Source organism: Carya illinoinensis, chromosome 1, assembly GCF_018687715.1.
Source record: "Carya illinoinensis cultivar Pawnee chromosome 1, C.illinoinensisPawnee_v1, whole genome shotgun sequence".
Taxonomy (NCBI): Eukaryota; Viridiplantae; Streptophyta; class Magnoliopsida; order Fagales; family Juglandaceae; genus Carya; species Carya illinoinensis.
Window position 1 is genome coordinate 37,533,952 of NC_056752.1, and position 21,676 is coordinate 37,555,627.

Sequence of the window (21,676 nt, forward strand, 5' to 3'; positions counted from 1 at the left end):
ACAGATAAAAATTAAAGTTAAAAATTAAATGAAATATTAGGATAATATAATTTTTATTATGAGATTTGAAAAAATTAAATTATTTATTATATTTTATGTGAGAGTTTAAGATTGTTGTAATTATGATCCAAGATAAGATAAAATTATTTGTGAAAACAATCGAACTCGGGTCAACCACCAAAACATCAAAGTCCGTCAACCCTCTTTCCCATTGCTTAAACTACAATACATCCTGTATAGCTAACCAGATGAAACCTGTGGGCAGCTGCATACGTTAAAAATGAAATCTATTTACAAAAGAAAAGCCTTTCTTTTTTAACATAAAAATGGTGTTTTTACGCTTTTTAATTTCATCATTGTCTCGTTGATGAGAAGAAAGGTTATCATAAGAACGTGTGTCTTCATGGATTTCTTTAATCATGAATTTTGCTTTTATCAAAAGTTTTTTTTAATTATTCGAGGTGTAAATAATTAAAAAAAACGAATAATTAAAAAAAAAGTATGCCAGTTTAAGAGGTAAAATGTATTTTTTTTCGATAAAGCTGTTATCCTAAAAAAAAATGTATGCAAGTTGCAAATATATTATAATTTTAATTATCTTAAAAATAATTCAGAATGGGGTCTGCATGCAGTACATTTACATCCACGTCTGATAAAAAAAACACACATTCACGTCAAACCAGATTTTCTGTATATAAAATAATAAAAATAATAAGTAAAATCATTTTTATCTATTTTTTATATATTTTATTAATATAGTTGAGTACAGAAAATTGTAATAAAATTAATAATTAAACTAATTATTGGATTATATTTAACATCCACGTCTGATGTGGATAGTTTTATTACAACGAAGGATAAAGTAAGCACGCAGATCATGTCTGATGTGGCAAAGGCACCGCTCGCTTTTTTCAGCGTGGCCCACCCAGAATGAAGACTTGCTTTGAAATTGAGCTGATCATGAACACCACTCACTCCGAATTAATTTGGATCTTTGTTTATTTTTCTTATAATAAGAAAAAGAAAAATGATGTGAACACAGGCCGGAATCCATCCGACTTTTGAAAATCTGTCTTTAGGCCTTTTCAGTTGTTTTAGTGGTTTTCACGCGCTTCCTCTCTTTCTCTTACAATGTACCGTCCCGTTTTGCTAAAGACAAGCCTCGCATTCATCTCCATTGCTGTTGCGGAGCTTCTTCATCGTTGACTGTAATTTTCTGGGCGCTTTGTTTTCATTTTCGTTCTTTGAGCTCTTGTTCTGTATTGGTTCTCTTGGAAATAAACGTAATACTGCTCATCATCATTTTATCATTCTACGACGTGCCATTAGATAGTAAGAGATATTTATTATGTCTCATGTGTGAACCTATTTGATCACATATCATCAAATGTTACATTTTGAGATGATGAAAAAATTATGAGAATTGAAATGATATTATGATTTTTTCTGAAAATAATTATCTTTTCTTTCTTTCCTTTGCAGGTTTCCTTATTGGTTTTCTGACAAAGTTGTTAACTTTTTTTTTTTTTTTTTTCCTTTTGAAGTTTTGATTTCTTTCGGATTCGAAATCAGAGCGATAGCTGATGAAATATAGGGTTTATGGCTGAGACTAGAGTATATGTTCCCAATCAACCATTAGGTCTGATTTCGTTTCCTCTCTCTCTCTCTCTCGTTTGTTTCTTTGCTTCAATGAGTTCTTGTGGTTTTTTGGATTACTATTTGGTTGGTATAATTATATAAAAGATTCATTATTTTGTTTATGGGGTTTTGCTGGAAATGGTCGTTGCTTTGAAATAACAAGCTAACTTAGCTAACAAGTCTGGTGGTTCTCACTTATCCCAAAAAGGAAAAAATGTTTAGTGGTAATTATTTTGCTTTGCATTTTCTGGGTCTTGTGAATGTTATACAAAATTTCCTTTTAGTGTAATAGCTGAATGCTAGAGATCACTCTTATTTTTCTCGTGCACACTTTTTGAGTGCTTTGCATGTATGCGGATCAGGATTCTGAAGTACTACTTCATTGCTCATGTTGATGTTGGTGTTGATGTTGATAGCTGAAGTACTTTACAGAAAAAGATCCTTGAACTTGAGGCACTGGTGGGATAGAAGAGGCATCCTACAACATTTATTAAATTATTATTGTCTGTGTGGACTTTTTGGGAAGCATTAATTATTAAATGCTCACTAAATATCGTAAGGTCCACTTAACATGTCTACCTCTCTTCTATATGAGGCTCTTAAGCTCAATTGAGAACTCTAGGGGATCTTGATCCATGCTAATACTTCATTGTATTTTTTATCTATGAGGGTGGTGAGCTTTATTGTTGTTACTGACTTGTTTTGCATGGCTCTGAAGGAGGTATATTTTCAGTTCTGCTATTCTTGCTTTACATGTAATTTGCGGGATATATATAATTCAGTGTTTTGGCTATCCGGGTGCATTGAGTGTTATTGTATCAAGTTTAGATCTTGAGAAAGTTAATCTTTTATTGTGGGCTTTTGTGATTTCCACATAGATGGTTATTTTGCATGTTATATATAAGTAGAATGGCTTTTGTTGATTCATATGATTAAACCTTGAACATGTTAGCTTAAGATGTATGACCATCTATGAATTTCCTGGATTTTGCAGACCTTGACAGGATACTGATGGAAGCACGGCACCGTTGGCTTCGGCCAAGTGAAATTTGTGAAGTACTCCGCAACCATCATAGATTTTACTTAAAGCCAAATCCGCCTGTTAGGCCTCGAGGTTAGCACTGGCATGCTTCTTAGTGTCTTATTTCAACCTTTGTCACAAATACAGGTGTACATATCAATCACTGCTTGTGCATATTTTATGAGTTTTTTTGTTTATATTAAATCATAATTAATTCTATTACGTGCTTTAGAACCAGCTATTTTGTGCTAGTTGTGTCCCATGTGCACAAATTTAGAATTAGTTGTACGCATCTCAAACTTGGACAAGATTGAGATCTTGCAATATCAACTGAGAATATATGGCTATGTATGAGGGTGGAAAATTTCTCATTGGCCATGTATTATCAAGAAATAGCTTCTTTACTCACTTATCTAAAAGAAAGTTTTTTAACTCTAGTCATTTTCAGTTTCTAGAGTGTATATAGGTTTTTTTCTTGTATACTTCCTATGTACTTGGGCTATGCCTACTCCTGGTAATAAAATCTCTTAATACTTATCAACAAAAAATTTTTTACTCAGTTATGGCTGCCAAAGATTACACTTGCATTTCAAGTTTTCATTTTTCATAGTTGAACTGAAACATTGATGAGCATGTGTGTCCATTCATGTTTATTTATTTATATGAACATGGAGATAATAATTGTTGTGAAAGCACTTAGCAATTGTGGGCTTGGACAAGCCATGTGTTGATCTGTGGTAATTTCTTTTTTGTGCCCGCTTATTGTTTGAATAATAGAAAAGGGAGATAAGCTTGTAAAATTCTAGGAAAATATAGTAACCCTTTTTCTTTTTCTTTTTTTGATAAGTAATAAGAAATTTTTATTGACAAGTTAAAAGACGTAGCCCAAGTACACATTAACTATACAAGAGAAAACACCAAAATACAAGCTAGGAACTAGAGTGGACTAAAAGTAAATCATGAAGATGATCTCCACTCAATACAAGAGCTTTAGCCCAAATACACAAAGTACTAAAGAAAAACTTCCTAATGGCTCCCATCGAACGTTCTTTATCTTCAAAGCACTGCCCATTTCTTTCCAACCATAAGCACCACATGAAACGTGAAGGAATCATCTTCCATATGGCAACAATGTGACGACTCCCCTTAAAACCTTGCCAATGCTAGAGAACAATATTTGGTGTTAGGATTGATGTAAGCATACTACATGGTCTCTAGATATAGGCATTAAAGAAATTATTTGCATGGAACATAGGGCTCATAATTTATTATGGTAAGAATGCAGGTGAACATTGCCATAATGAGAATGCCTAATATGTGGCTTATTAGTATGAGAAATGATTGAAGCACGAAATGCATGAATATCTAAGAAATGAAATTAGTAGAGAGAGAGAGAGAGAGAGAGAGAGAGAGAGAGAGAGAGAACTGTCTTGAAATGATGTCATTATCGGTTGCTAACATAGTCTCAGCAGGATGGTACAAGTTTAAAGTACAAGCTCCTGGAAGTCAAGGAAAATGTTGGTTTAGCTTCCTAGTTGTTGTGACGAGGCGTTATGACTTCAAACTAAGCTGAAATGACTTGATGTGCTCTTATTTTAGTAAGAAACGGGTGCTTAACCCCAAGGGGTTGGCCCAATTCAAGGTCCAAGGTTCAACACCTCATAAGTGCAAATAATCCTTTGGGGCCACACCTCCTGGTGAAAAGTAAGCGATTTAACCAGTTCCGTGTAAGGAAACTTCCAAGGGTGCAATGCACGGGATAGGGATTTACTCTGCCGGGGTGGGTCCGAAGGGCCTTGCCTTGGAGAGGTTACCAGACATAAAAAAAAAAAAAAAAGGGGGTGCTTTGCAAGTTTCTTATTTCTTAATTTTAGTTATGTATGCATGGACAGTTTCTATGGGGCATAGACCTTCCAAAAGGTAATGGAGGTGTGCAAGTGCCCGTGGGATTGTATATATTTGTCTAGCTGTCTATCTATCTATATACTTCTTTGATCAAACATTGCTATGAACTCTTCCATATTCAGAGATGGTGACTGTGATTCCCTGTTGGTATTCAAAGGAAATTAAAGGTTTTTCCTTTTTCAGCTGGTTCTTTGTTCTTGTTTGATCGAAAAGCCATTCGCTATTTTCGTAAAGATGGTTACCGGTGGAGGAAGAAGAAAGATGGAAAAACTGTCAAAGAAGCTCATGAAAAGTTGAAGGTGTGCTGTTCAATTTATTATTTGTAAGTTCAAATTTTTTATGTTTTTTCCCGGGGGGAAGGGAGTTGGGTTTTGTCTTGATCCTAATCAATGTAGTGAAAGCTGTTGCCTGGGTATCACCTCCTGTAGTTGGACCTTCTGTTTCTAGTTAGTAATTGTTACAGGAAACGCCAAGTAATATATCAATAGGATTCATTGTGTTTAAATCGATCTGTTGCTTGGTTACCTTAGGAAAAAAATTGTTGTTTGTTTATATGGATGTTTAAGTGCCCCAAAGGCACATTTGAGATATTTAAATATATGTCTAGCATCAGCCCAAGGAAAAAAGCTTTTAGGTCATAAAATTTCCTAATAATGACTAAATACAATTTAAAACATATCCTATCAATAACTTCCATTAAAATCTCGATTATTTGAGCATCCTCATTTCCATTATGCGGTTTTCTTATTTGGGAACTTTGGTTGTTGGCTGTGTTTTTTGTTTGCTCATTGTATAAGGTGGGCCATTTAAGTATATTTAAAGACTCGCCTACTCTTAAAATCTGGTTGACATTTGTGCACTTGTTGCTAGTTATTATCATGTGTATTATTTCAAACAAACCAATAAACTAATCTAAAAAATTTCTGCTTACTACTACTTTCTATTTATTATTGATTACATGACTACAGGAGGGCTTGACGATTGAATATATATGTCACGCCCCATACCCACGGGTGAACCCTTTAACTTGAAATCCACAGCATATAAAACATAGATACAATAATCCTCCAAAATCAAATGTCTCAAAATTTCTTCCTGAGAGAATAAACTAAACACTAGCAAAATCTCTCTTAACCCAGACTAATCCACTTATGCCACCGGGCACTTATCTCACAATTCTCTTATAATGTTGTTAGGTGCCATCTATTCCAACTGTCACAACCATCAACTATCACAACCACAATTCTCCCTAGTTTCGATGGATGAAGTTAGGCGTTTTGTGGTGGAGTCAAAAACTTTCATTTTCTCGAAGGTGCGTGTTAACAGTTTTCTCATTACTGAGAAAAATAGACGTATGGCTTTGTTCATACTCATTAACAGTGCTACAACTTCATGGGTGGTTAGAATGGTTGTGGAAACCATTGATGCTCATCTGCGTGAAGGTTTCTTTAAAAAGCTGAGGATGGGTAATGGGGTTTTCATGTTGCAACATCACAGAAACTCAAGGGGATTTAACAAGGGCAGGAAAAGGGGTTCGTTGATCATCCTCGAATGAGCTAAGGGCAGTGGCTAGGAGGGGTTTGCTTACCATCTTAAGAAGGTGGCTGAGAAAGTGGTGGCTCACTCAGAGGCTGATACGCGACAGGATGGGATCAGGCTGGAAGTAGGAACAGCTTCATATGCCTCTGTCTTGGCTAGTTCCTTGCTAGAGCGTCATTTGTCCAGAGGACTTAACAAACATGGTCCTTGCCCAGGGGTCATGGGGGTGCCTTCCGATGGTTGTAAAAAGATGGGGGACGTAGAGGGTGTTCTTTGGGCTGTCAGAGCTCAACTTTCTGGAGTCCTAGAAGAAGTTTCATTTTTTATGCAAAAGGTTAATCTGTGATTGAGTATGGCGATGGGACTGGGCAGTGAGGGTGGCGGGAGAAAACAGCCTACAGCTTCTGCAGTCTCGCTTGTCACTGAAGATACATTGCTAGAAGGTGGAAATGAATGATTTCTGCCCCATAAGCCTGATTTGTGGGGCTTACAAAATCATCTCCAAAGTTTTAGCGAAGCGGTTGAGTGGAATCATGGGAAAGATCATCTCGAAGTCCCAAAATGCTTTTGTGAAAGGAAGGCAAATTCTAGACTCGGTCCTCATCGCCAATGAATGCTTGGAGAGCAAAGTCAGATCTGGCATTCCAAGTATCTTGTGTAAATTGGATATGGAAAAGGCTTTTAAGCATGTGAACTGGGATTTCTTGTTGTATATCCTTAGTATGTATGCTTTTGAGGAAAGATGGTGCCAGTGGATAAAGCATTATATCTCAACAGTCAGATTCTTGGTCTTGGTCAATGGCACTCTAGAAGGCTTCTTCAACAATTCTTGAGGTTTGAGACAAGGGGATCCTCTCCCCCACTCTTATTTATTCTTGTTATGGATGTGCTGAGCATAATGCTGGAAGGGGCAATGGATAGGGGTTTCATCTCGGCTTCTCGGTAGGCAGTTGTCCGCATGGAAGCTTGACAGTCTCCCATCTTCTCTTTGCCGATGATACTTTACTTTTCTGTCACCCAGATCTGGACCAAATTCAATCCCTAAGAGCACTTCTACTTTGCTTCGAAGCTGTATCTGGCCATAAGGTGAATTTAGCAAAGTCGGAAGTAGTTCCAATTGGCTCAGTCATTAATTTAAGAGAGGTGGCTACCATCTTGGGCTGCAAGGTCTCATCCTTGCCTATGAAATATCTTGGACTCCCCTTGGGGGCCCCTCATAAATCTAAGGTAATGTGGGAAGGGATGGTTGAGAAAATTGAAGGCAAACTAGCAGGGTGGAAGAGAATTTACTTGTCTGGGGGGGGGGGGGGGGGGGGGAGAATCACACTTATTAAGAGTATGTTATCTAATCTTCCAACGTACTTCTTTGCTTTATTCACTGTGCCTACAGGGGTGGCGAACAGACTGGAGAAGATTTTTCTTGATTTCTTATGGGGTGAGTTAGAGGATGCAAAGAAATTCCACTTGATCAAATGGGATAAAGTATGCACCCCATTGTCTTGCGGTGGGTTGGGCTTGAGAAAATTACAAACTTTCAACAAGGCACTTCTAGGAAAATGGTAATGGCGGTACCATCTTGAGGGAGACGCTTTTTGGGGGAATATCTTAGATGTCAAATAGGGGAATGTCTGGGGAGGTTGGTGCACTAAAGAAATAAGAGGGGCTTATGGCGTGGGAGTTTGGAAACTTATCTGGAATGGATGGGATAACCTTCTCGATAACTGCAAGTTTGTGATAGGAAGGGGCACGCGCATCAGGTTTTGGCATGATATTTGGTGTGGGAATGTCACTCTGAAAAACGATTTCCCTCTCTTTTCAGGATCGCGTTTGATCAGGTTCCTCAGTAGCCAATAATATTTGCAATACTGCTGATTCCATTCATTGGTCTGTGAGATTCTCTAGAGCTACCCAGGATTGGGAGGTGGGAGTCATCACTGACTTCTACAGCATGTTATATGCAATGAAGTTAAGGTCTGGAGGGGAGGACAACTTACTATGGACATGCATAGGGAATAAGAAATTCTCAGTCTGTTCTTACTACAAGGCCTTGACGAGCCACTCCTTCAATGTCTTCTCGTGGAAGAGCATTGGGAGGAGCAATGTTCCCCTCAAGGTAGCTTTCTTCAGATGGGTGGCTTCCCATGGCAAAATTTTTTACTATAGACAAGTTAAGAAAGCGTGGACTCTACTTAATGGATTGGTGCTTCATGTGCAAACACAACAGTGAATTTGTGGACTGCCTTCTTCTTCATTGAGAAGTAGTTAAGGTATTGTGGGATGAAATCCTCTCCAGGCTTGGTATCGCATGGGCTATGCCTAGGAGGGTGATTGATTTCTTGTCTTGTTGGTAAGGGATAAGGGGCAATCGCCAGATAGCTGCTGTTTGGAAGAGGGTACATTTATGTTTAATGTGGTGCACATGGATCGAAAGAAATTGATGCTATTTTGAGAATAAGGAACGCTCTCCGGAAGGTTTCAGGGCATTTTTCTTTCATACCTTATTACTTTGGGCATCTTCTATTGTATTGAACAGAACGAGTCTTAATGACTTTTACGCTACTATCCGTAGCACTTAGTTTGTAACTAGGCTCTTTTTTGTATACTTCATGTATACTCGGGCTTTGCCTATTTACATGGCTCAAGAAAATCTCTTTTACCTATAAAAAAAAAGTATATGAAAAAAATGGTGGATAATCGGGTGAGTCCACCCACTTAGTAAGTAGCAAACTTATACTAGTGTGTAAACATGAGATAGTTACAGAATGCAGAACAAAATAGAATCTCAAAATAAAATATTGATATTTCAAAAACATTTATTTACAATAATAAAATAGACAAAAGACCTCTAGCATAATCATAACTGAAACAACATCATAACAGAACATAGTCCATGTTTAACCCCAATGGTAGGGTTGTGCTATCCCCGGTCTTTTAAATTCAGCGTGCCAAGTGTGCACATAGAAAAGACTACACAGAAAACCACTTTGTCTCCAAAGTGGATGCATTCAAAACAAAGATGTTGGTACCAACATAATAATAGAGGCCACAGTTTTACTCCCGTGGTAAGGTCAAAATAGAAGCAGAAACATAATGGCATGCATGAGGGTTTTCAAATGCAATGTCATATCGGAGCAAGTACTGAGCAAACAAATATCATATAATTATAGCAAAATTTCAGACTTCATATTTGCTCTTTATACAGTTGAAAACAAAATACAAAAAATTGTTTATGTCTACAGCAGTCATGATAGAAATATTTTATTTTCTTGTTCAAATACAAAGAATATTGTAGAAAATGATTGAGGTTGTTTTCCTAACAAAATATGCAAGTTTATCATAAAGTCAACATCAATCAATTTTTAGGCAAAGTCTAATATAGGAGCACCGCTTTCCCAAACTTCTTAACATCTATGAATTTCCTTATATTAGTGTCAAGTGAATATCAATTCTCACCTATAAAATAGGCATGTAACTTGCATCAATTTCCAATCGTACATAAATTTCTACTTAAGCACGTACTAGCAATTAAAACCTGAAATACGAAAGACCTATTTCTCATAAAGCCTAAAACCGCATTAACTCCGAAATATCGACGCTAAAACCATAAAACTCGTGTTCATGAATCCAACGTCAATTTATCGACTTTCTGACAAGTACCCTCACAATAGTCTAACCTTTTATGGGCCTGAACTCTCACAAATTCATATGCCCCTTGAAACCCATAACACATAAGTCCAAGCCCATGGCCCATTCACACCCAGATCACCTAAAGGGCCAACACATGTATATAACCTTAATCCATATGTTCATCTGAGTGACCCATGAACAAACTTAGAGGCTAACCCCACGAGAGAGAAAACAGATCATCGGGGAAGGAGTGTTTCACAATGGCAAGGTTGAGCTGTTGGTTTTTTATGTGAGGTTGGGCGGTGGTGCAGAGGCAAAGCATCTCATACAAGAAGCTTCACTACGATGTAATCTGGACATGGTAATGGCGATTTCCAGCTATGGCTCCCATGCGGCTTCTTGACGATTTGGTTTCCTCAAGTGTCATCTAAGGTCGAGTCAAGTAGTGGCTGCATGGTGAAGAAGGGAGGTGGCTGGTGCAACTGGGTGCCATATTGTGAAGTTGCTCTACTTTTCGTGGGGAAAATAGAGGAGACTATGGCTTACAGTGGAGGTTTTGGGCGGTGCTAGTGTGGTTGCTTCTGGCAATGGGTGGCTTGTGGTGGTCTAGGTGTGAGGTGCTGCCGTGTGGTGGTACACAATTGGATCAATGTGAATATCGTGCGGTGTTTTAGGCTTCGGTGGCTGAACGTGGAGGAGCTTTGCGATTGGATGTGGCTCTCAGTTGGTGGATGGCCAGCTTGTGCTGTGTTTGAGGGAGGTGGCTCTATCAGTCCTTGCTTCCTGGTGTGCTGGGGAGTGCAACCAAACAAGTGCTGCTCCATGGGTGCACACGAGCTGGCTCACGATGCTCGACTTCACAATGGCGTCACTCGGTGGTGATGATGAGAGAGGGAGGAGACGTGGAGGAGTTATTGTATGTTGGGTTGCTCTTCGTGATTGTGGCTGCCATGGGTGCTTGGCTAACTTGATGATCCACTGTCATGGCTTGGTTGTGGCTCTCCGTGACTGTTGCAACGTGGAGGTACAGCTTGTTTCTCAGTTTGGACATGGTTGGGATGTTTTTTGGACTGAGCGTGTATGGTTCAGCGGGAGCAGCATGCGGTGGAGGGTTGAGAAGGAAGGAAGGAAGGTTGAGCGGCAGCCCTAGGTTGAGGATGATGTCCTACATGCAGGGGGGAGGCTTGTATAAAAGTGGGTTTGAGGGGTGTTCCGTGTTTGGGTCTAGGGTTTTCTAGTTGCTGGGTCTTTGGGCCCCTTTTAATGGTTTTGGGTCTTGAATTGATCCATGGGCTTGACTCATGGGTCCTAGAGTTTTCTCTTGGATCCTTATTAAGGCTCTAATAAATGGGTTAGGCCATTTTTGGGACCAACAAAATTTTAGGGATTTTTTTTTATGAGTAAAAAGTAAAATTTTATTGATAGGAAAAGGCATAGCAAGTACATAGGGAGTATACATCGAATATGCCTAAATACCACTAAGCACTAGTGAGAGATACAAGCAAATCATGAAAATTGTCCTCATTACAAGTAATGGCCGAAGCCCAAGAGAAACTAAATTCTAGGGTAATGAAATTGAGCTGGGCAACGATTTTTAGCAGAAAGAAAGAGAAACGGTGCATTTGGGACTAAAATTTAAGTGCTATGGTGAGTTTTGGGGGAATTAAATGAAGCTGTGCATTTTGATGGTAAGCAACGGTTTTAACGGAATGAAGGTGGAGACAGTGTGTTTGGGACTTAGGTAAAGCTGTGCACTTTGAAATTAGTAGGAGTTGTGCAAGAAAGAAGGTTATACGCTGCATTTTGATTGTATAAGTGTAATAAAATGACTACGTTTAGTTTCCTTTAACGTGTATAAAAGCTGTAAACAAGTGTAGCTGAGTTTTGTTCAGACTTGTTGATTATTGAATTCTTTCTAGAGGTTGGAGGTTCCTCGAAAGCCTCTTCCAAGAATCAAGAATTGGATTCTTGGGTTTCTCTTCTCATTCTTGTTCCAAGTTGTAATTGTTCTGTGTTGTTCTTGTTATTGTGTTCTTGAATTGAAGGTTATCCATAACAGCTTAACTTTAATTCCATGGTCAAGTCACTTAACAACCCTAATGGGCCGATCTTAAATTCCAAAAATGAGCCTAACTTATCTAATAAATATTTTTGGGCTTATAAATAAATTATTGAGCCTAATACCAATTAAAATAGGAGTCCACTTGGTCCATAAATATGTTTTTTTGGATCAATGAACAAAATTTTACTGAGCATAAAATAGACAAAGGCCCAAGTATATAGGACATATACAAGAACATCACCTATTGCGAGTTTAAGGAAGTCATGAAAGGACATGCCATTAAAATCAATTACAATGGACTAATGGAGTAAAGTATTGAAAAATAAACTTCTAAGCTCATCCATTGACCGACCTCAATCTTCAAAACTTCTTTCATTTCTCTCCCTCCAAATACACCACCATAGACAAATTGGGACCATCTTTCACACTGTTGCAATCTGAGGGTTGCCTCGGATACCTTGCCAAGAAGCTAGGAGGTCGATTACCCTTTTCGACATAACCAAAGCCAATCCCATCCAAGCGAAGTCATTCCACATGGTCGTCACAATCTCACAATGTAGTAATAGAAGATCTACTTTTTGCACATACAACACAAATCCATGACTATGATGCGGCGCTTCCGTAAGTTGTCTATTGTGAGGATCTTCCCAATGAGGCCGTCCGTACAAAAAAATTGCCTTCAGGGTGCTCGTCTTCCAAATATTCTTCCATGGAAATGGATTTATATTATAGGTCCATAAATATTAAAAGCTTTATCCTAATTATCGAGCCCAATAAAAACTATCAATCCATCATAATACATTTTTGGGCCCGTGACCTATTCACTCTTATCTAATAAATCTCAATTGAGCTTCTAAAAATATTGGCCCATTAATACCATCTAAAATCATTCCCTAAACCTCAACAAGCCTTAAAATAAACTTTTGGGCCTATGGGCCTATAATCGGTCCTGGTCACTACAATATGATTTGGTTTGACATCATGCTTTGTTATTGAGGCTAAGTTCTTGTTGGATGTAAAAAATTTCTCAAAAAAAAAAAACTCACTTTTTTTCAGGAAAAAATAAAAAATCTCACCTTCAGTCCAAACATCATTTACAAACCAAAGAAAAATTCATCTAATCATTTGCATTGATTTTCGTGATTTATAAAAACACAAAAGCCAAAAAATTACATAAACAAAAGATAAAAAGAAATAAAAAAATATATATATATAAATTTAAAAAAAAAAAAAAAAAAAACCCTTACAAAAACTTCTCTATCTAAACATCATTTTGATAGACACCGCCACTTTTTCAAACTCCAATTAAAACATATCTTAAAAACCTTCTCGATGCAAACATAGTTTCTATGGGTCCCACCACTTTCAAAAAAACCCCCACAGAAACTTATCTCTAAAAATTTTCATCTTGGTTTAAAAAAATTTCAAGAAAATCTTACATCCTAGAGGGCTCCTACTGTTTTAGTCATTTCTCAGATGCCAAGTAATGCGGAATCTATATTTCTCGTATCTGAAGTCTAATGCTTCTATGGTGTTAATTTTTTTATGCATGTTAATGTTGACATTTTTTAATGCTTTAGGAGATCTCTTAAATGGATTATAGTTGACTGTGCTGGTATATTAATTTCATTTGGGCTGCTTAATTAATTAGTTGTTTTCTGGTTTTTCTGTAGGCCAACAGTGTGGATGTTCTCCATTGTTACTATGCCCATGGCGAGGATAATGAAAGCTTTCAGCGACGTAGTTATTGGATGCTTGATGCGTAAGTGATGCTTATAGTTAAGATTTTGACACCTTAGAAGTTCCAAATTATGTTTTTGGTTGACAGTTTTTGATAGCATAGCAAGACATTACTTCTTTTCTGAATATTGAGTAGGATGGTATGTGCTAGATTTAACAGTGTGGGATTCATTGCACCCTTTGCATCCCAACACAGAATTAATGTGATAATACTTCACTAAAGGGACAATTCAAGTGCACATGATGCATACAAGATATATAGCAAATTTGAGTTTTCAATGATAATGACACGTGCATATTTTCTCTTGCATTTTGGTAACATTCTTGATATATATTTCCCTTCTTTTCAGGCACTTAGAGCACATTGTTCTTGTACATTACAGAGAAGTAAAAGAGGTATTCCATTGTGCTCATGTGTATCCTTCTTTTCTTTTTTTTCTTTTTTTATTTTCTCGAGTATTCGTTTGATTAAAATTTTGAAAACTTCGAGCTTTGCGTATCTTAAATACGTGTATAAATGAATTTGCTTTTATACTGGTACTTTACACACACATCCATTGGGTTTCTAAACTGATGACCTCACGCTTCACCCCCTTTCTTCTATGAAAAGGAGGCGGTATTTAAGCTAGAGCACGGAGTTTTTGGGTTAAATGAGTTTATTAGTTGCTATCCAGGATCCTATCCCTGATCTCAAAGTTGAATGTAGATTAGTTTACTTAACTAGACATACTTTATTTTGCTTTCCTTTATGTGCTTAGGTGTTCTGTTATGCCCTGTGATGATATGTAGGGGTACCAGCCAGGCATCTCCCGCTTAGTAATAGATCCCGGATCACAGGCTGGAAGCTCTCAAAGTAGTCCTGTACCATACTCTGCACAGGAAAACTTTCCTTCCACTACAGTTCAGACGTCTGATACATCAGGTCCGAACAGAGTTGACAGAAATGGGCTAATGTTCTCATCAGATTTTGAGGATGTGGATTCTGGGAATGATCCCCGATCATCTTCTCTCACTCAACATATTTTTGGTTCTATTTTGCATAACACTTCTTTCCTTGAACATAAAGTTACAGGTAAAACTCCTGCAATGAACGTGTGCTTGATTTATATCAATGTGATTGAATTGTAAACATAACATAAAAACTTACTGGTTTTTTTTAAGTTTCTTCTTCTTGCATCTTTGAACTTCCTAGGATAAATTTTAACTTTTGTGATTAATGAACCATGAGGACTTTAAAACATAAGATTATACTAAAATGCTCTGTGAATAATAGATTTATCGATTTTATTAATCAGTATGGTTATTTATCTGGCCAAACAATTCTGCTGTGTAGTCGTTGAACAGTAGTTTCTGCCTTGTGAATCATTCTCTTTGGCCCTCTAGATATTTTGTGGGGGAAATTTTTATATTTCAATGCATATTCATTATAATTCTTTGTTTATCATTTTGGATAATATGTTGTGGGAGTTTACAAGATGTGACCAGGTGGCTGTACTGCTTTCAGGATTTCCAGAGTTATCGATCAATCCCCCTGGTTTATGGTTGGCTGGACCTAAATATTGTGAAACTTCTGGATTATCTAACTGGGCTGAAGTTAACAGCTTGAGCAACGAAGACGGTGCATCTGACCAGAAATTATTTATTGAGCATCGTGCTGAAGCTGACTTTATAACTGATAAGTTAACAGATGCTAGGTTGGATGCTGATAGCGTAGTCCAAGATGGTGTAACTCGTGGAGATATTGATGACAAAGGCAACCAGACATGTATGGCAGCTTCTCTGGAAGTAGTACAGGTTCGTTTTTTGTGGTTAACCATATACTTTTAACTTTCTCATACTTTCTATTGTTTTTTATTCCTTCTTTTTATGAGCATCTATATTTTTCTTATTCGATTATTGATTGACTGCATCTTGATACTAAATTTCTTACCAACGTTATTTGTTTGCATTACAACTGGAGGACGAAGTCATGTTTCAATCCTATATGGGTGCATCAGTTGTATTCACCGCCCCTGAAAAACAAAATGGCAATTGTTCTCTAAGTTTTGCTGCATTTGGAAAATTGTCCTTCTGTCAATTTTCTGGGCAAAACCCTAAAATGACTCAATGTGATGCGTGGCATGCCACATGTATAGATTCAGACATGACATACCTCATACTTTAGCCAAAAATATATTTAAAAAAACATAAAATAACCAAATAATGCCTAAAAGCATTTTAAAAGCCAAGAATTAAAATATGAAAATAATATTCAGCAAATATTAATAAAATAGAAAGCACCTTAGAATATGAAAAGACAAAAAGACAACTTTCTAGAAACTATAGACAACAAAAAGCATGGAATCTTTAAAAATGATAAAAAGGAAAAACATAGAACATGAAATATAAAACATAAAATAAAAAAAAAAATTAAAAAGAAAGGGGTGGGGAGGGTCCCAAAAAAAGTGATCGATCTCTCCTGGCCCTACTTCCTTTTGTCTAACCTGAACCCAAACTGGAGTTGAAGACCCAGCCCATGGCTTCAAATGTGAATCTGCTTTCTTTTCCTCTCTCCTACAAACCCCTTGTGACCTCTACATTCCTGAAACCCAATAGCTTGTCTGATATATTTCGTCTTGTTCAGAACCATCCTACTCGGTCCAATTCTCGTTTGTTTCCTTATCACATGGGGGTGGGGGGTAGAGACACTGGCCACCCAAGTTTATTTATTGATCTTTTGGTCTTCAATTTTTTATTTTATCTTATTTTAAGTTTTTTTGTTCTATATTTTGGGTTTTTTTTTTTTTTATGTTTTTATCTGTTTCTATTTTCTTTAGTATATTTGGCTTTTATGTTTTTTTGGCTTCTTTTGTTATTTTAGGTTTTCTTGGACATGTGGCATGCCAACAGTCTATTTCTATATGTGGCATTCGACATGTGATGTTGCTTCATGGATGTACCCACTTGGTGACTTCGCTGTTAGGATTTCAGTCAGAAAGCTTGCAGAATGACCATTGTTTTTAAACCCCTAAGGGTTGGCTCAAGTGGGAAAAGCCTTGGTCTTGGAGGTATGCTCTCTTCAGATCTAAGGTTTGAATCCCACTGGGTGCAAACAATCTCTAGAGGCCATCGAATTGGGAGATTTTTCGCTTGAAGTACCCGAGGTGCTCTTGCGGAAAACTCCTTGCCAAGGGCCTGTATACCCCCAATATTAGTTGGGACATTGTTCCTGAACACCGGTGCCAATATAAAATAAATAAATAAATAAAAGGACAATTTTTTTTAGGAAAATACTTTAGCCACAAAGAGATTACACAAAAATAAACCCACAAACTAATGTGGCTTGATATGATACGTCAGATTGTAAAGTTACTTTTATTATAAAATAGATTTAACGGATTCCATAAAATCACATCAGTTTGTGGGTTTACTTTGTGTAATCTCTTTGTGTCTGTAGTAGTTTTCTTTTTTTATAGTGGGGCAAAACCTAAGGATCAATTAGTTTCGTTTTTTTTTTTTTTTTTTTTTTTTACCCAGTGATTGTTGAAGGACCAAAACCTAGGCTATTTTTTATTTTCTAAAGGAGAAGAGACAGGCCAAGAGAACCCTACAACGTGCTGATGTAATGTCATTTCGGGCAATTTCACATATGTAGTACACTTAAAGATAATTGAAAAAAAATATGAGACTTAGAGATGAGCGTGTTTGTTAGAGTTGTGTTTCTGTGCATTGAATTTACGCATGAGCATATGTTGTTATATTTCTTGGAACTTTTACTTTTACCATTATGCTTGTTCTTGCTTGTGTCTCAATTCAAAACCCAATATCCTGTTAGTTATTTGTCTGTGTTGCATGTTCCTTTCATGGATTAGGTGAATGTTTCCCATTATCAAAGTTCCCCAAGTGAGATCCGCGCCTTGTTGCAGGTTCCAGACGAGTCTGGTTTCAATTTAGTTCATCCGCAGTTTCACAGTTATTCAGATCCTCGTGTGGAAGTAACTTCAACCGTTCATGCTGAAGAGAAAGGAGGAGATGGCGTAAATAATGAAGCTGGAGAGCTGAAGAAACTTGACAGCTTTGGAAGATGGATGGATAAAGAAATTGGTCGAGATTGTGATAATTCCTTGATGGCTTCAGACTCTAGCAACTATTGGAATACCCTTGATGCCGAAAATGACAAGAAGGAAGTATCCAGTTTATCTCGCCATATGCATCTGGATACTGATCTACTGGGCCCTTATCTTTGCCAAGAACAGCTATTTACTATCCATGAGTTTTTACCAGATTGGGCTTATTCTGAGGATACAACAGAGTTTTCACCAAAGGATTCAACAAAGGTGTGCATGGATGATATTTTTCCTGCATATTCTAAAACTCAAGCCGATGTTGCCTTTAGTTGTTGATGCTGAAGAATTAAATATATAAAATCATGCCAGTTTTTATTCTTGTTGTGTTTCAGGTTTTAATTGTCGGTACATTTTTGGTACACAAGGAACTATCTAGCAAGATTAAGTGGGGATGTATGTTTGGTGAAATTGAGGTTTCTGCTGAAGTTCTGACTGATACTGTCATCAGATGTCAAACTCCTCCGCATGCTCCTGGGTGTGTCCCATTCTATGTCACCTGCAGTAATAGGTTAGCCTGCAGTGAGGTGAGGGAGTTTGAATATCGTGAAAAACCATCTGGAACTGTGTTTCCGTTGGCTGTAAAATGTGTGCCTAAAGATGAAGTGTGTTTTCAGTTGCGTCTGGTGAAACTTTTAAATCTAGGTCGGGTGAGGAATAGGTTTGATTGCTCAACTCAGGATTGTGATAAATGTAAGCTTAAGAGTACTATATACTCAATGAGAAGTGAGAGTGGAAATGATATGGGAAGGGTTGAAGAGATTTCTTTGACCTTCAATAGCAATCACATGAACCCTAGAGAGGAATTGATTCAATGTCTGTTGAAGGATAGACTTAATGAGTGGCTTATCTGTAAAATTCATGAAGAAGGTAAAGGACCACATGTGTTGGACGGTGAAGGCCAAGGAGTTGTACATTTGGCAGCTGCTCTTGGTTATGAGTGGGCCATGGGCCCCATAGTTGCCGCCGGTGTCAGTCCCAATTTCAGAGATGTGCATGGAAGAACCGGGCTTCACTGGGCATCATATTTTGGGAGGTTAGATTGCTTTTATTAGATTCTCTTTGGATTATATAATAAACTGTCACCTTCTGATGGATTAAGTTTTTATTTCAGATGCTGCCATATGGTTTAGTTCCTTTCTTCATCCAGCTGTCTACTATTTCAATCTGAATAATTCATATGCTAGTAAATTATCGATGAAAAATTGAAGTTTAAAATTATCAATGAAGCCATCCATCATTACCTAATGCCTCAGTTTTAGTTTTTAAAGCAGCAGAATTGAATTAAGAACAATGCATTTTATTATTGGTGATGGAAACAACCGTATCCTTTTACCTTTCCCCAACATATGATGCCTGATTTTGAGAGTTCTTTTAAAGCATGAGAAAATAATCATTTGTGTTTGTACTTAATCTTATACGTACAGCTTCTATGTCTGTTTATTGGCAGCAATTGATCTTTTTATCCTTTCTGTAGAGAGGAAACGGTTATTGCACTACTTAGATTGGGTGCTGCTCCCGGTGCTGTTGAGGACCCAACACCAGCATGTCCGGGAGGAAAAACAGCTGCTGATCTAGCATCAAGCAGAGGGCATAAAGGGATAGCTGGATATCTGGCAGAAGCAGATTTAATCCGTCACCTTTCTGTTCTGACTGTCAATGAAAACGTAATGGACAGCGTTGCTGCAAGTATTGCTGCTGAAAAGGCTATTGAGAATGCCACACAAGTTGTCCCGTCAGATGTGGCAATAAATGAGAACCTTTCCCTGAAAGGATCTCTTGCTGCCGTTAGGAAATCAGCTCATGCTGCCGCACTAATACAAGCTGCATTACGGGCTCGTTCATTCAATCACAGACAATTAACAAAGAAAAGCAATGATATTTCTGAAGTTGCACTTGACCTAGTTGCACTAGGCTCCTTGAACAAGGTCCGAAAACAGGGCCACTTCGAGGAATATTTGCATTCTGCAGCTGCCAAGATACAGCAGAGATATTGTGGTTGGAAGGGAAGAAAAGAGTTTTTGAAAATACGGAGCCGTATTGTGAAAATTCAGGTAATCTTGGATGTAATGGTGCTTTCTTGGTTTTTGCATCAAATTATTGTGTTAGCTTACCATACAACTTCTCGAAAATTTGAATCTGCCATACAAGTTACTGCTCCACCATCCATTCACAGCTACCGAATTACAAATTTGAATATCACGTTCTACGAAGGAGATATATTTATATATATATATATTGATCAATGTATGTTGGGTTTTTGGTACTGCTTTGGAATTTTAATTTCTAAGGAACGAGAAGAGCTTGCCTGCTGCTAGGTTTTTGTCATATAACCTATCTCATTCCTGTTTTTGTTCACTGGTTGGAATATGTGCTTTCAATAAACTGTCCTTCTAGTGTTCTTTTGGCTACATCTGTTGAAAGTGCCAGGTTTGCTTTTCATTTTTGGCTGATGCTTTATCATTCATTCCGCTTATTGCTCTCAGGCTCATGTGAGGGGACATCAAGCTCGGAAGCAGTATAGAAAGATTATTTGGTCTGTTAGTGTTGTTGAAAAGGCAATACTGCGCTGGAGGCGGAAGCGAACTGGTTTACGGGGATTTCGAGTGGAAAAAGTTATGGGAGATGTGGCATCAGAGCCTCAGAAAACCGATGAGTATGAATTCTTGAGAATTAGCAGGAAACAAAAACTCGCCGGAGTTGAAAACGCTCTGGCAAGAGTCAGGTCCATGGTTCGTTATCAAGAAGCACGTGATCAGTATATAAGGCTAATTACAAAGTTTGAGAATATAAAGGTAATTTTGCATTTTTTTTAATTGTTTCTCCAAATATTAGCTGCCATAAACTGCAGTGTTTGTTAATTATCTGACCAATCATCTTAAGGCTCTGGTTGTTGCAACTGGATTCAATTTCTTAAAAGGATATAGAAAAGGCCATATTTTAGTGAATGGAAGCAACAACTATTTACCTTTACGTTAGTTATCACATATCTTTCTTAATTATTTTCTTATCTACTTGTTGAGTTTTAAATCTGATGGTTATATTTTAATTGGTGTGTTGTATTCTACATCTCTGTAACTCAATAGGTGGGTGATGAAGGGAGCAGTACAATTCTGCAAGGAGAAATTTCAATAAAGAGCATAACAAAGGAAGATTTGTCTGCATGCTCAGAGGAAGTTGCACCTACAGTTGATCAGTGATCTACTTGGTGTCAAGTAGTGTGTAAATTAAACTGTTTGAGCAGCCAGGCAGTTTGTCTCACTGCTCATGCCTTTTTTTTTTTTTAAACCTGTAAGTAGTGTCTAACATGTTCTACTCGGGAGGAGAAAGGGGAGTGCAGGGGCGGAAGGTTGTAAATATTCACCATCCCCCCCCCCCCCCCCCCCCCCCCCCCGGTCTCTCGCCATTCCTTTTTCTCCCCCTTTGAAAGTAGTGGTAGAATTTTGAGTAATGGTAGAGGCGCAATCTATATACTACTTTATATTAAAAGAAATGCATTTTTGTAAAATAACTTATAAGATAATTATAGAAATATCCTTACTTTATAGAAATATTCTCAATTTTTTTTTTTTTTTAAGATATTGTAAAATGACTGTATCTCTATCATATTCCTAAAAGTTTACCTGGAATAGAGTTTAAGAAGCAGAGGGCTCTTAATTTGAACATGGGAGGGAAGCTGCAGTGAAAATTAGTTGTCGTGTATGTAAATTCTTTTGAAGTCAAAATTGGTATTGTGCTGATTTATACCCAATAAATGGCAGACGTCTGTATATAAAGCTTTCTTATGAAAACAAATTTGATATGATTCTTTGATGTTGCCTTATTTTTTGCTTTAGCGGGACAGGTTCGCTTAATTATGACTGCCTCTTACTGGGATTCTCGAGTGTGCCTTATCATTATCATTTTTTGCACATTAACTCAAAGTTATCCTGGCCTAAAAGCTGCTCCTTTTCCTAGGACGAAAAATAAAAATGCTCACTTTGCCTGTGTATGTTCCTCTTAGCTGGATCTTGAACCTACCTGTGTTTGCTGGGTCCTCCG

The 21,676-nt window shown here is 37.5% G+C and overlaps 1 protein-coding gene across 10 annotated transcripts; it reads left to right on the top strand.

Annotated features, from left to right (window-relative positions):
* The first annotated feature begins 985 nt into the window (after window positions 1-985).
* Window positions 986-21,448, top strand: LOC122317097 (calmodulin-binding transcription activator 2-like). 10 transcript variants are annotated; one of them, XM_043134064.1, is made up of 14 exons: window positions 986-1,208; window positions 1,545-1,639; window positions 2,633-2,752; window positions 4,748-4,863; window positions 13,466-13,554; window positions 13,883-13,928; window positions 14,322-14,604; window positions 15,037-15,150; window positions 15,220-15,326; window positions 17,384-17,848; window positions 17,971-18,671; window positions 19,113-19,689; window positions 20,122-20,430; window positions 20,722-21,448. In XM_043134064.1, the coding sequence occupies exons 2-14, from the start codon at window positions 1,600-1,602 to the stop codon at window positions 20,833-20,835; spliced, it is 3,081 nt and encodes a 1,026-aa protein (XP_042989998.1). In that variant the 5' UTR covers window positions 986-1,208; window positions 1,545-1,599; the 3' UTR covers window positions 20,836-21,448. The 10 variants fall into 10 exon arrangements, with proteins under 10 accessions (XP_042989998.1, XP_042989961.1, XP_042989953.1 ...); XM_043134070.1 differs by having other exon boundaries at window positions 987-1,208; window positions 17,438-17,848; XM_043134027.1 differs by having other exon boundaries at window positions 1,483-1,639; window positions 15,037-15,326.
* The last annotated feature ends 228 nt before the right edge of the window (window positions 21,449-21,676 follow it).

Excerpts from the sequence above, each read along its gene's own strand:
- LOC122317097 (XM_043134027.1), top strand. The coding sequence starts at position 1,600 with ATGGCTGAGACTAGAGTATATGTTCCCAATCAACCATTAG. Across the intron at positions 2,753-4,747 it reads TCCGCCTGTTAGGCCTCGAG|CTGGTTCTTTGTTCTTGTTT; the intron begins GTTAGCACTGGC and ends TTCCTTTTTCAG. Across the intron at positions 14,605-15,036 it reads CCTTGAACATAAAGTTACAG|GATTTCCAGAGTTATCGATC; the intron begins GTAAAACTCCTG and ends TACTGCTTTCAG.